This window comes from Chenopodium quinoa, unplaced genomic scaffold (genome assembly GCF_001683475.1).
Source record: "Chenopodium quinoa cultivar QQ74 unplaced genomic scaffold, ASM168347v1, whole genome shotgun sequence".
Taxonomy (NCBI): Eukaryota; Viridiplantae; Streptophyta; class Magnoliopsida; order Caryophyllales; family Amaranthaceae; genus Chenopodium; species Chenopodium quinoa.
In genome coordinates, this window is record NW_018744137.1 from 411,775 (window position 1) to 435,742 (window position 23,968).

Here is a 23,968-nt window from a genome sequence, read left to right on the forward strand (position 1 = left end):
TGACCCGACGTGACCCGACTTAAGCATGACCCAACCCAAACCCGACCCGCATAGGTTATGGAATTAATCTGAATTGACTCGACCCACTCTTACCCGACCCAAACCCAACCCGTTTACCCGACCCAAATCCGATCCGCTAACCCGAATTGGCAGCTCTAGCTTTAGTAACAATCAAATACAGTATTGGATTTTTGTGTATGTATAAAATGCAAAAAAGTTATACACTTAATGGCGTGTTCTCTTCAGCTTATTAAATTCAGTTAAGTTCAGCTCCAATCACTTTGGCTCAATTTTTAATTTTCTTCTCTCATAAACAATTTATTTCAGTTCAATTAGCTCAATTCAGTTCAGTTCAGTAAATGAGAACATGCCCTAAGACTTTAAGTCCTTAAGAGTGCTTCTCTTAATGCTTTATAAGAGTATTTCTCTCAATGATTTATCTTAAATTAATACATATAGAATATATTATAATATGAATACTTCCACCGCTCTACAAATATTGCAATGGAAAAATGGAAAATAAATTCATCTTAAAGCACAATTTCATTGTTAAAGATTTTGAATTGATATAAGAGTAGTTGATGGATTATATTGAAAGTATATAGCGAATCTAATCCAATTAGACCCACATAACTATATTATTTTCTTACTTATAAATCACAACATTTTAAAACTTTGAGTGTGTAAATAGTGTCAAAATTATATACGTTTCACTATTTAGAGAGCTACAAAATCAATATATATATTTCTAGAATAAATTATAACCTAATTTGACCCCAATCCAGAACCATAAGACCAGATACCCGATTCTGCTCACCACTAGACTCAATACCTCAAATTTTAACTTCTGAGAGCTAAGACCATAATACCACAAGCAAACAAATAAAAAGATAGGCAAGAAACAAAAATAGATGAAAGACATAATTGTCTAGGAACATAATAAATGCTCACATTAACAGAGTCACAGCTGTATGTGCATCCCTTATTTCACATCACATGATCATTTCCCTTTGTACAAGACATTCCGTTACACCCTTTCTATCATCTTGCATTTATTTTCTTTAGGCTCTTCCCATACTTTACCAAACACATCAATATTCAATAATAACACACCAAATCATATAGTATACCTTATATATATAAACATAATCTCTTCATCATATACATTATACTCCATATCTTACAATGGATGAGTCTAATAAGGTAAGAGCAAACTACAAACAGCATAAGAAGAAGATGTTGGCACGAAATCGAGGCGCTAGGATAAGTTTTTCGGCTAACTTGCCTAGTGATGTTTGTGGGGTTTGGGCTGATAACACTATGTGCGCGGTATTATACACGAAAGATCCTTACAAAGAATTGAAACGATCGATACTCGAGATGGTTCGAGAGGGTGGAGTTTGTAATTGGGGGGAGATGGAAGAGCTGATATACTGTTACATTGCTCTCAATTCCTCTGATGTTCATAGAATCATTCAGGATGCTTTTCTTAGCTTGTTTAGCTGATCAAAGAGCATATAGTACATAAATTTAAGCATGTTTTTGTTTAACAATTATGTAGTGATCTGAGTGTAAGCTCATTGTTAGATTGTAACTAAGACTACTTGAACTTGTAGAATGCCTTGTTCTGCTATTTTAATAGTACATTATATTATCATATTATGTTCATTTAATTTGCTTTGGCTACCAGGCGTATGCCTTGTTCTGATATTCTTGTGTCAGATACTTATTTTAAGTCCTTGGTCTCATGTTAAGCGAGCGAGAGGGCAACTTCGTTGCTCATCTTATCTAGATAGGTTAGTTCCTTTCGGTGTGGAATAAGTTTGGGAGAATCATTGTCCTAACAAGGTTTCCTCTTATAGTCTTATGTACTAATGGACTCTTTGTCCCGTGATTAATACTAGCACTGCTTCCTTTTGATTAAAACTTTATGAACAAGTTAGACGTTTGTATCGGTTTCATAAGTACCTATTGTTAAATATGTTTATCAATCAATTATTTCACTATGCCTTCAAAACAAACACTCATAAATTTGATACAAAATGTACTGTGTACATAATCACTACACCAAAATAGCAGCATTTTCAAACATAAGAGCATCCAAGGTTGACAATATATTGAGGAGTGATTTGATGAGTGACCATTAAAATTTAACACGAGTCCTCTTGTTTTTGTCTTGGTCTTCCATTTTTCTCTACCTTTTTGACCTTGTTAACCATTAATATAGGGCTTTTTGAGTAGATGGCTTTCGATCCTTGAGTTACAAAATTGGTTATCTAAGATGGTCCCAAAATCTATCTACCACATGCATAGTTTACAACTTGTGCTTGTAAATAGGTTAGCTATTACTTCATTCGTTGCACCCATTTAAATCATGTAGACCCCCTCTTAACATTATTTGGATCATATCATATCTACTACTCTGACACTATATAAACATACATCTATTCCACGACTATTATAATATTACTTATCATCTAAGATTATATTCTCTTTACCTTAAAAAAGTAATTTAAGGCTAATCATAGTTGATCAACTCAATCAAATATAAGATATGGTGACATCAGAATTAATCTGACCTAATACGATCTAATAAGTTCATATGCATATATGTTATGATACCCTCCGCACAAGGTCGAGAATCATACCTATGTCATAGAAAAAGAACAAGTAAAAGAAAGAGCAAGCTTCATAGATTTGTTTGGAGTTTAATGGAAGCAACGAACAAAACTATACACATTCCCCATGCTCATCCTTCCAAAAATAATACTGTACTATCAATTTCTTGTGGTTTATAATAATGGGACCCTTTACCTTCAGTTTGCCCGTATTAGGCCCATCTTCCTTAATTGAAATTATTCTTACCATAAAAACAAAATTAGGTCAGCATGTCATATTCTCTTTAAAATTTGCCTATTTTAGGTTTACGAGGCATATAATTGAGATCAATACCAATGATTTTTATAGGAAAATCGTACTTTATTTCACATGATAGATATAGGGAATATTATGTTTAGAGTTTTAGACGAAATGTATACGATTTACCGAAGGAATTAGATGATTGCTTAGCCCATTTCATAAAAAATGAACCCCATATGACTAAATTATGTTGGACGATGCCAATGGATTGTATATGAAATGGATTAATGATATTTATAAAACATATTAGATTGAGTTTTAGACGATAACATGTGGTTTACTGAAAGGTTCATATAAAATGGTAGCTCATTTTATAACAAATAGACCCCACACTTGATCACTCGTTGTCTGATCAAGAAGTTAAATGTATGGCTAATGTGCCGATGATATATACTTATATATTAATTAAGCCCTTAATTAGAAGAATGGGTACATAATTGAAGGTTCAAATCCTAGACAAACAATTATTTTAGTGCACTAATTTAACTCAATTTTCTCATATACCCTATTGTAATACTGTCTATAGTTTCCTTTCATCTAGCTAGTCTACTTACTACAAGAGGATGTGCTAATAATAAAAGAAAAACTAGGCTCAGCTAGTTAAACAGATTGTTCATGATCATTTTGAGAGACATGACTAATAGGTGATGCAGTTGGAACAACAGTTGCTGACATTTGTGACCTTGCTAGCTCACTGCTTTTGGCTGTTTCTCCTTCATTGTTGCTTGATTTTGGCAGGGTTAATTTTGTCTTTTTACCTGTACCACTACCCCATAAGAAGGCATACAAGCCCACTATTATCACCAACATACCTATCAAACTGCATTGGAAGTTAAAAATGTTACTGAAAATTATTATTTTTTTATGTGTTTCATTGTAATGTAAACTTTTTTTTTTATATATAAAAAGTAACCATGAAAGATTGAAAGCCAAATATAAGTACTCGTAAAATTTTAAACTATAAAAGGGACCGTGATAATCATATTTATTCATAAGGTAGTATTTCCGCCTCTTATATTGACATATATATACAGTGTGACAAAACAGAAGTCGATATATGAATGGAAGTACATATATCACTATCCTATAAGACATACATGTCACAATTAATTGTATCATCAATATTTTCCTTAGGATCCAAATTAAGAACATAAAAAGGAAAAAGAGGTCAATTTGTTACCTTCCACTTCTAAGCTCTTGACCAAGAGCTGAGACTTCTATAATGGCTACAAATATCAAAGCTAACGGATTAAACATGGCTGGAAAAGTGGCACCCTTGCTTTTAACTGTCCATGAGATCATACAAAATGATGCTGCCGATGCCAGTACTCCCTGAAATTGTCAATTAAAATTTGGTCTATTCATCGTGTAAAATAATAAAATAATATATCCACGTGTAATAAAAGGTTAGTGATAGTAGAATTCAACTCGATCTAACACAATAAATAGTTAGATTGGACACACGAGAGATTGTTCATAAGAACAGAAGATTAATACTACCTCCGTTACATATTATTTGCAATGATTATACATTTTTCCTCTTTATTTTATGTCAAATCGTTGCAAATAATGTGTAACGGAGGGTTGGAGGTAGTAGCTACGTTCTATAAAAAGGAGAAAATTTTCAAGGTATATACCGAGTAAACAATTGTAACTAGTTGAAGGTTCCACCCAAGCTTCCATGCACTTGAACTCCTGTCTAAGAAAACGCCAACAATTGCTCCTTGAATTGATGCTGATAAACATGTTAACATTGTTGCCCAATACTTTAGTGGAAATTCCTTTAGCAACTTTGCCTGAAAAAATACATCAATTTATTAGAAAGCCCCAAAAAAAGGGACTAATGCAAGTAACTTATTTATGAAGCCGGCCCGATGGGCCATAATCCTTGATCCAACTAGTTGATATACATGGGCTTGTAATATGGTTTGTTTTATTTATTTGTTTTAAATTTAACATTATAAAGCGCTGTCACGAGGAAAAGTACCTGCACAATGAACCAGAGAGCGTAGCATAAAATACTTGTACAAAGTTTGATAGTGCCAATTTTGAAATCTGGCTTGATTATTTTGGCATCCTTAATTGATTCATGACCGACAACAAGTAAGCTTCCTCTGTATAGACTAATGATGATGGCTCCTGATAAACAGAAGATCGTTCCTATAACCCTAACAATTCCTTTGATGGTCTTCAAATTAAGTTTCTCCAATCTACATCATACGATCAAAGTCACATGCAATCTACATCATATGATCAAAGTCACGTGCAATGTGCCAATGTTCACTAAAAATCAGATTAAGTTTCTGAAATGGATCAATGCATACTATAGTTCATGGAAAAACTTACTAGAAATTAAAAACTACTTGTAATAACATGATCAGAAATGTTCAAAGTCACATGCAATGTTCACTTAAAGCATATTTATACACCATAATTAAGTTCATAACCATATTATTTAAATATATTATCGTGTAATTTTGTTGAAACAAGACATATATACTTAATTAGAGATTGGATCCTAGATTTTCTTTTTCGTTTTTTGGAAGCAAGATTGGATCCTAGTTTTGATCAAGACAAATTTGCTTTTGAAAAGTGATTAGTTAAAACATAAATTAACTTAATGATTGATTAATTTAGAGGTGTAGTCAAAATTTGGTGTGTACCTTGAAATAGCTTTATCTTTTGAGAAGATAAAGTAGAAAACGTTTAAAATTTGCAAAAAAAGTAACGTACCATATTACTATTAGCATGCATGCTTTAAAGTATTTATTATTATAATACATGTGTGCATGCAAATATCATGCATGTATAAAATAAGTTAATGTAAATTTACCTTGTAATGAGGGAGAAGATGAAAGTAACAACAGGGATTAAGTTGAGGAAATTGGTGGCGTAAGTAGCTGTTGTGTCACGAAGTCCATAATAGAACAATCCCATCCCCAAAATTATCCTGCATTATTTTATACCACAAATTATATGCGAAGTAATTAACTCGTTATAAAATTATGCAAAACACATTTCAAATTGACTAATAAATCATACTAATCATATTAATTAGTCTGTTCATATTTTATATATACGCCTATCTTTAAGCTTATTTAGAAAACGAGCTAAAAAGTTGTAGCATCTTGATTATTGTTAGTGACAAAACATTTTATGTGTACCCTTGATAACAGATAACATTGCATTGAGACTTGAATTTAAAATAAAAAGGCAGCATATTATGAGAAATGCGATGTAGCAGGACAGCATTATATTGTGAATTGTCATTCAAATTGCTAGTAATAACTAACAACACATATGAGAACAGAAGGTACTATATTATTCTTAGTCATTTCATGACGTAAAACTTTAAACTGACCAAATTTGATGTTTTTTAGTTAAACTACGTACGTAGAATGAGAATATTAAGAAACAATCTTACATTTTTGACCGAATTGTTTAGCATTTAGCACAAATGCACAAGTCACTCAAAGAATTAATACCTAGACATGATCACTGCTTCAATAGTACTGATAATATATATGGTATACTTTATTGCAAAATTGAAATTAAATATCAATTTCCACTTTAATCTAAAAATAACATAGTATTATTATCTATCAAGATGATGAATAGAATATGGATGGTAGACTACATAATTTACTTTGTAATTCTCCCTTTGAAATTGCATATAGTTCAAACATACATGGCGAATGGGTGAATTATACATCATAGGATAGACAATATATACTTATTACAAATCATAATTTACTCCGTAATTCTCCCTTTATTCCTGAATAATTGATGGTTATTACCTAGAAGTTGCACCAATAATATCTTCTTAGTACTTTAAGCATTGTCTACCAATAATTGATGAGATAAAGGTTAAACCTTATGATATTAAAGGTTCATACCACGTACTCTAAACATAGATGAAGAATGGAAAAAAAAAAAAAAAAAAAAACATTGAAATGACACTAAAAAAAGTCATAAAGCTAAGAAATGTAGGAATATGTCCAAATAAAATAAATAAACCTATTTTTGTGTTTGAGAATCAAAAGAAAATCAACAAAATATGTTTTTGATTAGTTGGAAAGAGAAATATAACGTGTCGCATATGATTTTTAAAGGGAATGTCCTTTGTTCTTGCCTATTGCCAAGTGCCCTACTACCCTAATTAACGCAAATCACTTGGTTACCTTACGCTAAATTCTTGGGTTGGTTGCCTATAATATTTCAATTGTGACTGAAAATATGTTTATGGTGGGTCAAAGAAAATGGCCACTTTTTTTTGGTTAATTTTTTACTTTATTTTAATTTAAATTTGATTTTTTTCCCCCCTCAAATCTTTAATGTGATATTTACTCCATAAGTCCGCATATAAATGTAACAACTATTATAATAAATCTGTCTCTATTTTATTATCTCATTTATACATTTTCTTTCGATTTGACTCATATGAGTCCAACATTATATTTTTTTTTTTCACTTGTATGGAGTATTTTTTTTTAGCAACAAGAGCGGGTGATGAGAATCGATCCCAAGATCTCTTATAATCAGAAGGGGAGCTCTAACTACTTGAGATATCCCTCACTGAAGTATAAAATTATGTACTTATACGGAGTAACAAACTAACGATGGGGTGTTATTACACAATTTCTCAATTTATGGTAAAAGAAAGTTGGTGAGGAGCTGATTACCCGGATACAGAACTCAAAAAGACCCAAACTCCCGCCATCAAGGTTAACTTTATGTTACTTCCCCTGCAATCACAACATTAAACTCAAATTATCTATTAACAATTTAACATTAAAAAAATGCATGTTTTAATCGTGGATAATTTGACTATTATTATACAAACTTATTTTTATGGTGTTAGAATTAGCCCATACATTTTTTTTTTAAAAAAACTTCGTAATAAATTAAGCTTTAACGTTGGTAAAAAAACTATGTCCGAACTGATTTTAGTATACATCAACAATGTTTTCTTTTGAATTCTAATTGACATTGCAAAATCACAAAGGTGGGACGCAATTGTAACCTTATCACCTTCCAATCCCAAAATTTGTACTTCTAAATAATTAAAAAAAATAAATAGAGTATCAATAACAAATGTCATACATATTTGACATTTGCAATATTGATACTATGACCATATATTCATATGTATTAATGTATTTCTTTCTATAGCTCTCATTTCCATATCGGAATTTCATACGTAGCAATTAATGCAGTACAAATGTACAATACATTGGCAACTTTAAAATCCCATAATTACTCCCTTCATGCCACCTTTCCCATAAATTTCCAATTTTAGAAATGAAAATTGAACTTCCTTACTAAGAGGATTCTCCTAAAACATACTAAGTTACATCATTTTATCCATTAACACCAATATTCATGTAATTACAACATGTAACGCGTTCGTCAAAAATAAAATAAAAAATAAAATAAAAAATTACTCCGTAATTAAAATTACTTGAAATTTGGACTAAAGTTGCACAAAAAAAAAATTATTTAAGTTGCACCTAAAATAATTTATAATAATTGCATTAAAGAAGACAACATAAACAAGAAATAAATTAGATTGAATTAATATAATTAAGGGGGTTACAAAAGAATACCTTTCAAGATAGTATGCAAATGGGAAAATACAAATGGCAGCAAGAAGATGACGATACGCAATTAGAGCAAAAATGAAAATTCCTTGCGTTAATATCATTTTTGAAAGAATTTGCAACCCGGTTGATACCAATTGCACCATCAACATACCAAATATTGGACCCGAACTCGAACCCGAAATCATTTTCTTGTAATTCATCGTTACTCTGTTTTTTTATTCCTTCTTTCTATATATATATATTTACTCTGGTTTTTCTCTGTTTTCTCTCTCTATTTTTGAAAGAGGAAAAAGAGAGAAAAGCATTTACTTCTCTAACTAGCGATAGCTTCACTCTTTATATAAAGGAAAGGGGGTTCTTCGGGTGGTAAGTGGAGAATTAGAGAATTTTAGTATCGAAATAATTTAAGGGAATAAAACAAAAGGAGAGAGTTCCTTAAAAAAAAAAAAAAAAAGGAGAGAGTCGAAAAAATAACCACAAGAAAAAACCCCGATAGAAAGATTATTTAAGGACAAATTAACTAAAGGATAATTAAAAACAAACGAATTTGGCTAAATGTTAGGAAAAGGAAAAAGGTAATTTAAAGTAAGTTTTTAAATTAGTGATTTCCAAAATTATAAAAGTTTTTTTTGTGTATATATGTTTTTATGTGTGTATATATATGCATAAAAACATGTTAGGGTGTGTACCATTTTACTAGGGTTTGTGAATGTGTTCATATTTATAAGGGCCTAATGTATGCTTAATGTGCATAGTCACTATCTTTATTAATTACTTTCCTATGTTTAACAAATCATACACGAGCTTTTTATGGACCTTTTTTTCATCCCCACAAATCTCACCCAACAAAATTTTTATTTTATTTTTTAAAAAAAAGTCCCAAAAAAAAAAAATTACCACGTGGTGGATTTTTATATTATGATTGATATATTGCTATTTTTTCTTGATTTTGCAATATTTTTAGTTGTAGTTTGACTAGATTTTTCAGTATATCATGTAAGTGTGCAAGTTTTTCTCAAAGTCACAATTTCCTATATAAAGGTGAGTAAGGTTTTGGTAAAATTATACTTTGAATTTTAATAATTATGTTTCATTGGAAATTAGATTCACACTTGATTATTTATTAGGGTCTATTCAGTTCAACTTAATTTCAGTTTAGCTCAGCTCCAATCAGTTCAGTTCAGTTCATTTCATCTCCTAAACTCCTTCATTCATAAAATATTCATTTCACCTTTAATCAGTTCAGTTAAGTTCAGTTTATTTCAGTTCAGTTCAGTTCAATTAGCCCACTTATGTAAATGTGAACAAACCCTTAATATTAGGACTATAGGAGTAGTTGTTTAGTACTTTAAGTTTTATTGGTCAAGGTACTCAAGGATGTCTTTAATTAAAGGTGAAATTTGCAAAGTAATGTACAACAAAAGTACCAATTTACAGATTATAACTTTTTAAGACTTATTTTGTAAATTATAACTTCAAAACATAACCAAATTATTCCAAACTTCAAAATAATTATAAATTATTCCAAACTTCAAAATAACCAAGAGTATATTACAATAATCAAATAAGACTATCCTAACTTTTTGTTACCTTTTCTATATAAAAAAATAAAAAATAAAAAATAAAATTATTACAGTATGTTTTACTCTAGTGTGCAATATTTGGTCACATTTCAATATTTCAGGGTACTTCTTGAAATGTTTGAAGATTGTTCATTGTTGAGAGGTACAGTTGTTAAAACAAGCATAATTTTCACCAAAAAAAAAAAGCATAAATAATAATCACTGCTCGTATATTCGTATCACATAAAGTTCATATTGAATTTTGTTTATCTTTATTTTTATTTTATGCAAATATGTCTGAATTGATGTTTCACATTGCAAAAAAAAATTGCATAGTTATATAGAGTACTGCCATAAATTGCCATTAGTTTCCCTATAATGATAAGGTGTAACAATTTGTCTCCTAAACAGGGTAGTACAACACTCAATCACTCTCTTAGTCGGTGTTACGCATAACAGATTAACAGCCAGATATGTATATGAAGTATATTTCAAGCCAAAAAAGGTAATACCCTAAGATTTCCTTGTAATTTAAGATTTTCAATTCCTACCTCTCCCACTTAATTATTCTATGCTACTTATGTTACAGAGTAGTACATCTTAAAAAATGGTGATCATATTATGTTGTTTAGTTTCCCAAATAATGTATGCATTTACTTGGAATTTATTTTAATTAGATATTTGCAATGAATTAACATTTCAATGTATGTGAAAGTGTGACAAAAATACAAAATGGTTCAATCCAACAGAAAAGTTTATTAGCCAAATAATCTACTATATAAAGCCATATTTTGGGCTTCAAATCATTATGCATAACTAGTGCAGTGTAATTAGTGCTTAGAAATACATGTAAATACTACAATTACATGGATATTTTGCATCTAGTAACCTATATTATACTTGCGAAGTTACTAGTTCTATCTCTAACCATAATGTATCTTTCATTTTTATACATGTGTTTACATATTAGAGTGGATTTTTGGGTACTGGTGATTATTGTTAGAAAGGTCAAGAGATGTCAATGATCCCATCTCACCAATATTCTGAGGAATAATTCCTGTCAAATGATTGTTGGACAAGTTCAAACCAATGAGTCCAAATAGATTTGTGAGGTCTTCGGGTATTGATCCCACTAAGTCGTTGCTTGAGAGATCCAAGTTCACTACAAGCTTCAACGTTGTGGTGTATAGTAGTTCTTCCCCTTTCAAGACCACCACAGCATTCTCCCCCGGGCAAAGAAATTCCTGGTGCTGGTGCTGGTTCTGGCGCCATTTCGTAAGTTGAAGCTATAAACGCCATTTCATCGGTATGCAATGACTTCATACTCTTCAAATGGCCAAAACAACTAGGGATGCTTCCAGTCAAATTGTTTATTGCAAGGTCAAGGAATTGAAGGCTAGGGAGCAAACACAATCTTGATGGAATAACACCTTCAAGATGATTCGCTCGCATGATAAAAATTTGCAAAAAAGGGTGACTTTTTGCATCCCAATTTGGAACCTCCCCAGTTAGTTTATCTTCACCAAGATCCAAAATCACCAACTGCGAAAGTTCATTCAGTGTTGCAGGTAGAGTGCCTTCTAAGGAGTTGTTGTTCAGTTTAAGATATGCCATACTTGGAAGTAGCCCAATAGTCATGGGGATACTTCCAGAGAGTTTGTTAGAGGAAAGGTCAACAACACTCAAGCCTTCTGAGTTGCCCCAACAATCAGGGATTGAACCAGAGAGTTGGTTACTTTGAAGATGTAAGAGTTGTAAATTCTCTAAATGGCATAATGGAACTTCCACTACACCATTCTTAGAGGATGAACTATTGAACAGAGGCCCAGAAAGTAAATTATATGAGAAGTCTATGTTAATTAGTTGAGAAGATGGAAAAAAATATGGAATCGGTCCCATAATGTGATTATTGGAGAGATTTAACTCTTGCAAATTAACATTTGGAATCCAATTAATTATTTCTCCAAAGAGCCCCGTATTTGAAAGGTTCGATGCCGAGAGCTTTTTTTGCATCGTTAACCATTGAGGGAATTGGTTTTCAATTTTACAGGACTGCATATGAAGTACCTCAAGTTGAAACGTGGGCATCTTGTTCCAGTTGAGGTTTATTTTTAAAGCATTATGATTGCTCAAGTCTAAAAACTTTAAACTTGAGAGGTTGGCTAAGTGTGAATCAGACACTACACCTTGAAGCTTATTCGACGAGAGGTCTAATACTTCCAAGGATGACAATGATCCTAAAGAGGTAGGAATGGTTCCCCATAAATTACAACTACTTAGATCTAACTCAATCAGTGATGACAAGTTTCCAATGGATGGAGGAATTGGACCATAAAATCTACTTGAACCAAGTCTTAAAATATTCAACTTTGTGAACTCTCCTAACAAGTACGTTAAGGTATCTGTGATATTATTAAAGGACAAATCCAAATACTCTAGATCATATTTCAAAGGATCACAATGGTAATGGAATAAACATATTAATACTCTAGAAGGGGGGGGGGGGGGGAGGGTTGAATAGAGTATGGGCGTTTTTCGCAAAACAGAAAATGTCAAGGCCTTGAGATCAGTTATAGGGCGGAATAAACTGATCTCTGTTTTACAAATCAAGACTTTGAAAACTATTTAAAGTAAAACAGTTATTAAGTAGAAGGTTATAAACGTTTGTTTTGGATTTTGTTAAAACTGTTTAACACAAAGAACGAAAGCAAGAATAAGGCAAAAATAAAAACAGAAATAAACACAAGGAATTGTTACGAAGTTCAGCACAAAGGCCTACGTCTCCGCCTAGGGTTGTCCAACCCGTAGGATTTTAACCAACTTTTATTTCTTCCCTTAGAGTTCTAAAGCAACCTAGAAGATCTCACTATCTTCTCTCCGTAGTACTTCCCACTACACCTTAAACACTCAAATCCTAGAAATAAAAGCTAACACACTCAAACAACTTCGAGTATTATAATTTTACTACGAAGTGTATCACTCAAGTATTACAAAGTTTAGCACAAGTGAACACTCGTATTTTTCCCTCACTTTTAAGTAATGAAAAGTAGTAAACAATGAGAGAATTAAAGCTCTTAGAATAGCACAAGACTTCTTGAAAAACTTTGATAATGAAACCGGCTGATCTTCATGCTATTTATAAGGCTTTGAAGTTGACTTTAAAACGTTGCCAGCAGTCTCTGGGTCTTCAACAAACTCCAGAAATTTCGAAGCTTTCAAATTCAAATTTCAAAGCTGCTTTTAAATTCAATGTTTATCTTCCAGCTAGAAATCTGTTACAGCATACTTAGCTTCCTAAAAACCAGGTCAACAAGCACAAGTAACAGCAATATTTATCTTAAACAGAAATCTTATCATATTCAGAAAAATTCAACAACCAAATAATATAAATAATAAGCTAGATAAATAAATACATTTGACAGAAAATATTATCTTAGAAATATAAAGATAAAATCAGTTACTTAAAGAATAATAAAAACATAAACATGCTTATAGCAGAATATACGAATAGGTTAGCATACTTAGCAGGATATATTCGAATATAATTTGACAGGATCATAAAATAAGCTAAGATAAATAAACTAAACATATTAGCAAATTAAATAAACATTGACTATTCATTTTGACTTCCATCATCCAATATAAAACTAAGTAGGAATATAAACGAAACAACAAGGGAAACAACAAGGTGGAGTCATCAATATTGGACGCAATTAGAGTAATTCTCATGATTAAGGCCTGAAAAATTACCTCCTACACTAGAATTTTGCAACTCGAGTGATTTAAGATGGCATAAATTCCCCAAGATGCCCATAATTGTCCCTCCCTCAACATGACTAAAACTATTCCTACTAAGGTCAAGATATTCAAGGTCTTTCATGTTACTAAGCCAAAGTGGGATGGAGCCATTCAAATAGGTATTTGAGAGGCCAAGGAATCTCAGGGAGGTCATGTTGGATAAAAAACGAGGGATTGGCCCTTCCAAGTAGTTCCCTGAAAGATCAAGGTGTTGGATAGTCGAAGGTGGAGTTGAATGGGAGAAAAGAGGATTTGAGAAGGAATTGCCAGAAAGTATGAGAAATTCTTGACCTCTTATGCTCTTAAGCGGCCAGAGTGGGATGGAGCCATTCAATAGGTTATAAGACAGGTCAAGGTATTCAAGGGAGGTCAAGTTGGAGAAAATATGAGAGACTGAGTCTTTTAAGTTGTTCTCTGAAAGATCAAGATGCTGAATTCTAGAAGCAAAAGTTGAATTGGAGAAAATAAGAGATTAGTCATAATTACCAATTCCAACTCTTGACAGATGCAAGTCTAACAAAGGAAGTTGGCCAAATATTTGCAGTGAGTTTGGTAGTGATATTGATGCCACTCATGTCCAAATACCGCAAATTCAAAAGAGAAGATAGCCAGAGGAGATTGGACGATTTAGAACCTTGGATAGCATAATGAAGATCTAGAGCCCTTAATCTAGTAAGATTGCCAAGTTGTGGAGGGACGACCCCGCCAAACTCTGCCCCTGAGAGGTTTAGATACCTCAAATGTTTCATTGAGCCAATGAACTCCGGGATACAGCTATTATTGAAATCATTCCCACTCAAATCTAAGTACCTCAGTTGTTTAAGTTCAAGCAAATTAGGATCCAACTGAGAGAATCTTAGCCAAGATAATTCACCCCGTAGATCAAGCCTAAACACGTGACGGGTAACATTGTGACAGGTACAACAATCATCCCCCTTCCATGAAAACAGAACGTTGGCATCGTCATACCAGACACTCGCCTTAAACTTGAAGAGAGCCTCTCGTTCCCGCTTAAGGCAGCCTAAGGCGAAGCCCTTTTGCCCCATTTGTGTATTGATCAAAGGCAAAAGGACTATAACAAATAAAATTATTTCTGGATCAACTTTACCCATTGTTAACTCAAGGTAAAATAAAGGAGTTGTGTTTGTGATTTTGGATGAATGAAAGCTGTCTTGAGAGAGTACTATATATAAGTGCGTTGGACCTCTATTATTTTTACCCCAAAATTCACGCAAAGGCTAGCTTAGTACGCTACAAGTGACATAAATCTCATAGGAATAGAAAAAAAACTCATGTACTATTTTTTTTTTTTGGTGTTTAGAGAGCCACAAGGGTAGGGGTGAGAATCGATCCCAGAAACTCCTGGGACCGGGAGGGAAGCTCTAACCACTTGAGCTATCTCTCACTCTCACCATGTACTATTATTACTAGTAAAGAATAATCATAATCGACGTAACTACTACTAACTCGGAGAATTTAAGTGGAGGGCGGGGCAAGGAAGGTTCATAGTCGTATTATGTTACTAAACTGCTGTAAATGGTACATACAGACAAGTTTGTCAGTCAATGAAGTCTTCCATCATAGAAATAGCATAGACAAATTATGAAGATATAAATAAAGAAATTTATGAATATTTCGAATTATGTATCATCTATACATATATATAATCTATGTTTAATGTTCTAATCTTTAAGTAAGCTGTGTTAATGTTTAACTGGTTTGCATAACTTATCTATTTTGTTAGGAAGGTTAATGAACCAAATTTGTGCAATCTTTCAATCATGTTGTATTCATTTTTTAAGAGGACTAAATAATGTACGTACATGTTTAATTTAATGGCATGCATGCAAAAGAAAGGAAGCTTTTGTATTCAATTGAGCTCAAATTACAATTCTAATTTACTCTAGTTGTCAGCATATTGAAGTACATCCGTACATAACGTGCTTGACAAGTCAATAAAAAAGGAAGACGTAGTAGAAGTCGTTGGTCTTAGTCTCCATTGCTACTACTCTAATGTTAAGTACTACTATGTATTAACAAGCGGGACATATAGGCTAACTGAGCGACAACGCGTTTACGTTTACTACGGGGTGTCTGATTAAAATTTCCACAACTATTATTATTAGGGTGTGTTTATTCCCAGACTCAACCTCTTTTTTCATACAATCATACTCTACCATATCAATTTTCCACTAACTTTTTCTAGCTTTTATACGAAATATTATTCTAACTTTACTAACTTACAAAACTTTCTCCACTTTTAGACTTTATCCCCAACCCCGCTCCGAACTTCATCGCATACTTCCTCCATTTATTTTTAGAGGCCCTGATTTACATATTACACTATTCACACACTTTATTTTGACTAAATTTTGTGATATATATTCTTAATTAATAAAAAACACATAATTATGTAATATTTTTTTAATTCGTCTCAATTTATTATGAGTATGAAGAAGTAAATTGATTGTACATTGTCATGTACTATCTTCCCCCGCTTAAATCCACATAATTATGGACAGGTTTGGTTGGAGAATAATCCAGTCTTAAAATTTTACCAAACAAGCCATAATACTACTAGGGACTACTGCATTTAGTAACACTTTTGTACTTCTGATTTTTATTTGGGCTTTTAGAAAAGCCTTCTGGACTTATGGTTCTAGCCGTTTTAGGTTAGATATTTTCAATCCTTAACCATACCGAAAATGACATAAATTCAAAACAATCCAACCCGAAATCGAACCAACCATTTTAAATCTTTCACTCTGTAATAAATTTAATTAGTCTTTTACTAGAATAGACCCGATCTACAATAACTTATTGTAGACCCAACCTTCCAGCATACCATACAAATGTTATTATATCATACGAAATGTGATTATATTATTACAAAAATGATTATATCATCTTGAAACTGTTATTTATATGTATCACTCAAAAAGTGAATTTATCATTATAAAAAGTATCAAATAGTAAATTACATCATTCAAAGATGATTTTTAAATTTTATCATCTTAAAGATAATTATATAATCTCATTAAATGGTTTAATATGAGATCAAAATATGACTCACAAAAAGATAATTATATCATCTAAAAAAGTGATTATACCATCCACAATGTGATTATATGATTTGAAAGTGTCAAATTTTGGGTCTACAATAATTTATTGTAGACCGGGTCCATACAAGACCAATTGGTCAATTAAAATAAAAACAGAAATATAGAAAAATAAAATTAAATTTATATTATTGAGCAAAATTACCTTGCTAAATTTCTTTAAATCATTGAACTTAATCATTGTAAACCCACCCAAATTTAGAATCTGATTTAAATATACATTTAAACAAGTCAGGTGGTTAAGTATTGGTGTAGCAGCTATAAGACAAAAGAGTGATTAATTTTTTTTCTTCCTAGTGGTTAAATATTGTAACACTATTACTTAAAATGGCTATAAATATTACTACTAAAATAACATATACTCTAGTAGTATAAATTACATATATAATGGTATATTGAAAATACCACTATATTTATAATGGTACATTAAAAGTACTACTAAAACGATAAAAAAAAATGTAAATTTATCGTTTAACCCTATTATATGCATTCTAAATAAATAACTGTTATGCGCCTAGTTGCAATCAAGTCAGGGTATCAGTATCACTTGAGCTGACAATACACACCTACTATGTTAGGCAGAAAAAATAGCACAATTGTTCGAATGAATTAAGATATCATGTGATATTATCCAACTTATTCAGCCCCACAATTAATTCCATTATTGATATTACATGCATTAATACAACAAAATGCCAAAATTTGATAGTGGCCTTTGTTCTTATCGTCGTCCTCCTCAACTTAATCTATCTTTTTCATATTTTACACACTAATTGACAAATTCATCTATCTTCTTTTTATTGCACCAATGCTCTTTATTGTGCCACGTCCATTTACATTACTCGTACACAACTAGTGTTACTCTTACGTGACCAACTTTTACAAACTATATGCTTCATTATTTTCATATCAATCCTCTACCATTACCACCACCACTACCACCGCGAACATTTTTTTCGCAACCCTTTCCTATGGCATGTACAACTTCCTCGAGGAAAGTTCTCGGTTGGTTAGCTCTTATATTAGTTTTACGTGTGGTTTTGGGTAGCGAAGATGGTACTAAGTTGCAACATAAAATTACCATGACTAAATCTCTATCATTTCCGGAGTTTAGTACGTCTATTAACCCGAGGATTGAACATGATGTGAAACTCCTAGGAAGTGCTAAGTTCTCGAGTGACAAGAGAAGCATTCAAATTCCGGATATCTCAGAAACAGATGACCTTAGGCATCAAGCTGGTCGCGCAATTTACTCTTCACCCATTCGGGTGTTTGATCCTAGTACCCAAACACCAGCTTCGTTTGACACTACATTCACCTTTCAATTCAACAATCATACTTCGAGCTCATTCAATGATACTCATGCTTCAGGAGAATCTCAATTATCTCATGGAGGTAAGAAGAGCTAATTTTCGGTTTTGTCTTAGTTTACAAGAATTGTGGGGCAAAGTTCATATCAAACTATGGAAGCTCCTTTAACTCTAAATGATTTGAAGCCTATAATGCACGAAAATATACCAAAATAAACCATTACCCATATGAGATATCGTGATTCCTGATTGTTTAAAGGTTGAATATTTGTAGATTTTAGGCTGCTTTTGGAAAATCTAAGACTAATGTTTGGCTTTTAATCAGGAAATTTTTGAGGATTAGTAACTTTTTTTGTTGATGTCTTTGGTATTATATTAAGATTTGAGATAGCTTAGAAAATGAGTGAATTATTGGACAATCATACAAGCTGCATACTTATCCTGATTACTGAAGTCTCATTTTATGCAATAATCTTTTAAGCTAGCTAGTAGTATAACTAGTATGTAGCATAAACATTTTACCCAAATGAAGCTCTTATTTCCATAGTTTCTAAGCACATTTTGGTACAACAATTATCCTTTCACAAATTAGTTTTTAGACCAGAGCAATTTCAGCTAATCCTAAGGTTCAAAATCAGTACTTAATATATGCCTAATTTTCTCAATTTTACTAATCAATAATATGACTTGTGCTCTCAAAAAGTTAAGATTATAGATGATAGATAAAATGCAGTATAATGTTATAGTGACAAATAACAGTTCAATAAAAATTATATGCAGGAAGTGGACTGACCTTTCTGATTGCCCCGGACGAGTTTACAGTAGGCCGACCCGGTCCTTGGCTAGGAATGCTAAATGATGCCTGCAACGACGACTACAAGTTTGTGGCAGTGGAGTTTGACACCCGCCAAAACCCGGAGTTTGGTGACCCGAATGATAACCACATTGGCATCAACTTAGGCAGCATTGTTTCAAAATCAACTATTAATGCATCAGATTACGGCCTATCCTTTGAAGATGGCTCAACCCATTTGGCTCAAATAACCTACAATGGCTATTCAAAGAGGATGGATATTCGAGTCGGATCACACCCAAGGATGCCCTTAAGATCAGTGTTTTCGGATGACATTGACCTCACTCCATTTCTGAATGAGTATATGTTTGTAGGGTTCTCTGCTTCAACAGGAAACAGAACACAAATACACAACATTATGTCCTGGAACTTTACCCACAAAACCCCTGCATTACTCCGGTATCCAACAAGCGAGACGTGTGAGAGTAAGATTTTGGTGGGTAAGAATCAAGTTGGTGAAGTTCGTGCAGTACCCATCAAAGAAAAAAGGCCATCTACAACTTTTTTGATCTTTGTTTGTGTTGTGGTGCTCTGTTTTGTGATTCTCATCAACCTGTATTGCAACGGCAGGAGACCGAAATCTGGTAGTACTAGTGGTTCGGCATTTTTGGTCTTATCGGAAATGAAGCCCCGGCCAACGCCTCCAAACAAGCCGAGGAGGTTTACAGGGGCAGAGCTGTCACTAGCTACTAGGGGGTTTACTGATTGGGAGGTTTTAGGGAGTGATTCAAGTGGTGTATTGTATAGGGGTACTTTGCCAAATGGGTGTCATGTTGCTGTCAAGCGTTTCTCAATTCAATTCTTGAGCTCTTTAACCATGGACAGAAGGAAGTTCCTAAAGCGGGTTGGGGCTTTGAGCCGGATCAAGCACCCAGGGCTGCTGCCTATCCGAGGCTGGTGTTATGATACAAGGGAATATATGGTGGTTTATGAGTATATGTTTAATGGGTGTGTTGATAAGTGGTTGTTTGGTGTTGGGGTTTTACCTTGGAGTCGGCGTTTTAAGGTTGTGAAAAATGCTGCTAATGGGTTAAGCCATCTGCATTCGCGTCAACTTGCTCATAACAACGTTCAAGTAAGCAGTGTTTTCCTTGACGTGAGCTTTAAGGCCTCAATCGGGGATTTTGGACTGAGTGATCCATTTGGGATTGATCCGGTATCCAGTAGAAGTGTTGATGTGTTCAACTTTGGCATTTTCGTGCTTGAAGTAGTGGCCGGGAGGAAGAGATGGGCAGCCGAGCCAGAAACTAGAGTGTCAGGTTCTAGTCAAAGTGAAATAGAGATGGATGAAATGGACTTGGTGGACTATGCATGGATAATGCATGAGAGGAATGAGAAAATTAAGATGGCTGATCGAAGGATGGGAGCCGTGGTAAATACCGATCAAGCAGTTCGAGTTGTGGACATAGCATTGCTTTGTACCTTGCCTGAGAACAATGGAAGGCCTACAATGGAGGAAATAGTTATGTTCTTGACCACAGACTGCCTCTTGCCCAAGCTGCCACCAAATCGACCGATTGTGTTGTTTCCATACAACAGCGGCCCTCACCTTTGTGGAGGCTACGCTTGTGCTCCCTTCAGTTAAAAATTGAGAGTAACATAATCAGAAATATCAGCTAAAAATCGAGAGTAACATAATCAGAAATATTTGTGTGATCGAGATGAGTTGTTGAAAAAGAGAATGATAATTTGATTATACTGCAGCATTTATTTGCATTTACATTAAATTAATATTTTGATTGTAAATACAAAATAGTGAGCTATGTTGGCATGCCAAAAACAGAAAAGAAAAAAAAAGAGTTATAATTCAGATAGTGTAGTTCTTTTCAACCAGTTGGACAATGCTCTTATTCAAATGAGAAAACTACGTTGAATTGAACGGATCGATACTCAGATTTCAAGAAAAGAATTTGCCCTACAAAAACCTTGTTGCAGCAACAAGTGAACATTCCATTTCCATTTAATCCGTCTATTTCTATCCCCTCTTTAAGCTTGTCCAAATGGCTGGAATAAAAAATTGGGGATGGAGGGAGCAAGTATCGAACACTAGCATCAAGATTCAAGAGAAAACAAGAGCATAGGTAACATTAATTTTAAGTCTACATACTCGTTCTCAAAGAAATGTAAATCAATCTAACTGTAAAAGCGAGGTTGCTGACAAAAAAACTCTAGTACATCTTTGATTCTCATACAAAATCCATAGAGTACAAAACCAAAGAAAGAAGCAACAAAAATCCCAGTTCGCTCAATATAGTTCCTAACTTAACGGTTGGCCTTGGCAACTCTTTCAATCTCATCTTTCTTCTTGATAGCATAACTGCAGAAAAAAAAATTACAGAAAAAATAATAAATAATCCGTAAAAGACAGCATATGACGAGCATTGAGCTGCTCTGGCCTCTAGGTATCTTTCTAAACATGATACTCCATAAGAAATCATCCGTGTTAATGCACGGGATATATCTAGGATTACTATTGCTATGAAAAGATAATATATAAGAATCTTGATAAAAGGTACTCATACTTTTTAATAAAATAAGGTATAGTTGAACAAATTATTACTCGTAGAAAAGGTTAGTTTGATTTAAGCTATACCAAGTTATGTATTTAGAAAGGAAATTAATGGTTCACATATAATACACACAAGAAGAGCATATATGCTCAACAATCAACATACTACAGTTTTCAAACCATGACATTTCAACATTGAATTCAGCATGTCAAGAACTGTACAGCTAGACAGCTGCCCACACACATCACCCAGCATATACAGCTAACTATAGAGCATTCATCAAAACAGACAGCTTACAGACTAAAGCACAAGTAGCAACATTCAGGACAGCAATTCATCAACAGTGGTTATGGGTAGAGTGAAATTACCTGTTGGATGAACCCTTAGCGGCATTGATGAGTTCATCAGCAAGGCACTCGGCAATTGTCTTGATGTTCCTGAAAGCACTCTCACGAGCTCCAGTAGTAAGAAGATAGATTGCCTGATTAACACGCCTTAGTGGAGAGATATCAACAGCTTGACGCCTCACAACACCAGCAGAACCAATTCTGGTTGCATCTTCTCTGGGTCCACTGCATAACACAACATGGTTTAAGTAACAATAAGTCAATAACAGTATAATAATGCTTACAAGAAATGAATAATGTTGTAAAAATATTGAAAGCTAATGAAACAATACCGACTTTTAATTCACTTTTCAAAATGTCCTACATATGATAAAAATGAATTAAAACAAAAACAGAGCCTGTAGAGAAGTCAATACAAAGAGGAACCTATAGAGAAGTCAATACCTGTTTATGATGGCATCAACAACAATTTGAATGGGGTTTGAGTCAGTCAGGAGATGGATGATGTCCATGGCATGCTTAATAATGCGAACAGCCATCAGCTTCTTTCCATTGTTGCGCCCGTGCATCATGAGAGAGTTGGTCAACCTCTCAACAATAGGGCACTGAGCTTTCCTGAAACGCTTCATCTGATATCTTCCAGAAGTGTGAGGCACGTATGTGGCATGCTTCACAGCAGTCACTCCAATGTAATCAGCCAAAGCAATGTCATGCACCTACATGTCAAACCAAGGGCATTCTTAGCACAAATATAAGCACTAAAACACGCATCCAAAAATAATACTTGTAAAATCCATCTATTGTCAATAAACACGCTCCTTAAGAGACAAATATGTTATTCATCTAATGTAGCCACGAAAGAACCAAATCATCCATAATGTCGGCAACTTACAACTAAATCACAAATTCACAATATTGCTTATGAAATTCTAACCCTCTACAGTCTACACACCAATTAAAATCAACAGAATACTTTAAACACAATACAGCAAGGTCACAGTGAATTCCAGAAACAATAGCTACCGTGATTAAAACTCGTAACGTAACAACTAAATCAGGACAACCCGAGTACTTTCATTCCTATTCACATTCCCATTAAAATGACAAACGAGGAAATGAAATTCACAAATACATACATATACATTGTACATGATTATTTCACTACACCAACCGCTGAAAAAATAAAACAATTGGTACGCCTAAATTCCTCAATTCCAAAATTAAATAATCCTAGCAATTTTAAATAAACTATCTCAAATCACTAAAGTATATGGATAAACAACAACTTCAAAACCATTTCAATGAAAATAATCAATAATAAGCATGCTTAATAATTAACAATCTCAAGATCCAACAAAACTAACAAATTAGCAGCAACCTACATCATCCATCATCAAATTAAGTCCAAGTTAAAGCCTTTTCCGCTTAATTAGCGTAAACAAAAGTAAAATCATCTCACATGAACATACAAATCAGTAGAAATAAATAAAATCACACGTTTTGAAACAATAAAGATCGAAAACATAAACCCTAAGTTAAGAGATAAAATAAAGAGGATTAAATTCAAATATATAAATAAAAAGGAAAAGGAGAGATAAGATTACGAACAGTGACTTCTTCGAAGCTCCATCGACCGAAAAGCTTGACCTCATTTTGCAAAGGATCGGAAGTTTCAACAGGGACTGGGACTGCAACTTCTACCGCCGCCATGGTTGAGAGATTGAGCAGAGAGAAGTGGAGGAGAGAGAAAGTGTGAAGTGCAGAACTTAAAGCTCGCAAAACCCTAATTTGCCAAGCTTTGGAACTAACTTGGACCCTTTTTATATTGGGGTTGCATGGATATGGGCCGCTCAGAATTTGATTTCAAAGGCCCACTGTTTTTATTCATTTGCCGTTTTTTTTTTTGGGTGGTTGGGGGGGTTGGTTTATGTGTTATGAGCAGAGGCT

At 33.4% G+C, this 23,968-nt stretch overlaps 4 protein-coding genes across 5 annotated transcripts; 1 reads left to right on the forward strand and 3 right to left on the reverse strand.

The window, feature by feature from the left end:
* Positions 1–3,286: 3,286 nt before the first annotated feature.
* On the reverse strand, positions 3,287–8,972 carry LOC110692937 (WAT1-related protein At1g09380-like). The gene is made up of 7 exons (XM_021870023.1): positions 8,526–8,972; positions 7,602–7,664; positions 5,753–5,869; positions 4,907–5,129; positions 4,557–4,715; positions 4,100–4,251; positions 3,287–3,739 (listed from the first exon to the last, which is right to left on the reverse strand). The coding sequence occupies exons 1-7, from the start codon at positions 8,720–8,722 to the stop codon at positions 3,520–3,522; spliced, it is 1,131 nt and encodes a 376-aa protein (XP_021725715.1). The 5' UTR covers positions 8,723–8,972; the 3' UTR covers positions 3,287–3,519.
* A 2,144-nt stretch (positions 8,973–11,116) lies between these two features.
* On the reverse strand, positions 11,117–14,994 carry LOC110693089 (probable LRR receptor-like serine/threonine-protein kinase At4g36180). Its single transcript, XM_021870216.1, has 3 exons — positions 14,379–14,994; positions 13,835–14,296; positions 11,117–12,519 (listed from the first exon to the last, which is right to left on the reverse strand). The coding sequence occupies exons 1-3, from the start codon at positions 14,992–14,994 to the stop codon at positions 11,117–11,119; spliced, it is 2,481 nt and encodes an 826-aa protein (XP_021725908.1).
* Positions 14,995–17,778: 2,784 nt separating this feature from the next.
* On the forward strand, positions 17,779–20,891 carry LOC110692938 (probable L-type lectin-domain containing receptor kinase S.7). Of its 2 annotated transcripts, XM_021870025.1 has the most exons (3): positions 17,779–18,396; positions 19,092–20,751; positions 20,787–20,891. In XM_021870025.1, exons 1-2 carry the CDS (start codon positions 17,892–17,894, stop codon positions 20,747–20,749), a joined length of 2,163 nt encoding a protein of 720 aa, XP_021725717.1. In that variant the 5' UTR covers positions 17,779–17,891; the 3' UTR covers positions 20,750–20,751; positions 20,787–20,891. The 2 variants fall into 2 exon arrangements, with proteins under 2 accessions (XP_021725717.1, XP_021725716.1); XM_021870024.1 differs by having other exon boundaries at positions 17,780–18,396; positions 19,092–20,891.
* A 331-nt stretch (positions 20,892–21,222) lies between these two features.
* Positions 21,223–23,821, reverse strand: LOC110692941 (40S ribosomal protein S5-like). The gene is made up of 4 exons (XM_021870026.1): positions 23,630–23,821; positions 22,466–22,737; positions 22,043–22,246; positions 21,223–21,481 (listed from the first exon to the last, which is right to left on the reverse strand). Exons 1-4 carry the CDS (start codon positions 23,729–23,731, stop codon positions 21,427–21,429), a joined length of 633 nt encoding a protein of 210 aa, XP_021725718.1. The 5' UTR covers positions 23,732–23,821; the 3' UTR covers positions 21,223–21,426.
* Between the last annotated feature and the right edge of the window lie 147 nt (positions 23,822–23,968).

Coding starts and splice junctions, on each gene's coding strand:
- LOC110692937 (XM_021870023.1), bottom strand. CDS start 8,722: ATGAATTACAAGAAAATGATTTCGGGTTCGAGTTCGGGTCCAATATTT. Junction 5,870..7,601: donor TTTTTGAGTTCTGTATCCGG/GTAATCAGCTCC, acceptor AAAATAATGCAG/GATAATTTTGGGGATGGGAT. Junction 4,716..4,906: donor CTCTCTGGTTCATTGTGCAG/GTACTTTTCCTC, acceptor GTATTTTTTCAG/GCAAAGTTGCTAAAGGAATT.
- LOC110693089 (XM_021870216.1), bottom strand. CDS start 14,994: ATGGGTAAAGTTGATCCAGAAATAATTTTATTTGTTATAGTCCTTTTG. Junction 14,297..14,378: donor TAGACTTGCATCTGTCAAGA/GTTGGAATTGGT, acceptor TTGATCTTTCAG/AGAACAACTTAAAAGACTCA. Junction 12,520..13,834: donor GCAAAATTCTAGTGTAGGAG/GTAATTTTTCAG, acceptor AATATGATCTAG/AGTATTTGGATTTGTCCTTT.
- LOC110692938 (XM_021870025.1), top strand. CDS start 17,892: ATGCTTCATTATTTTCATATCAATCCTCTACCATTACCACCACCACTA. Junction 18,397..19,091: donor ATCTCAATTATCTCATGGAG/GTAAGAAGAGCT, acceptor AATTATATGCAG/GAAGTGGACTGACCTTTCTG.
- LOC110692941 (XM_021870026.1), bottom strand. CDS start 23,731: ATGGCGGCGGTAGAAGTTGCAGTCCCAGTCCCTGTTGAAACTTCCGAT. Junction 22,738..23,629: donor GGAGCTTCGAAGAAGTCACT/GTTCGTAATCTT, acceptor TTTGACATGTAG/GTGCATGACATTGCTTTGGC. Junction 22,247..22,465: donor GTTGATGCCATCATAAACAG/GTATTGACTTCT, acceptor TGTGTTATGCAG/TGGACCCAGAGAAGATGCAA.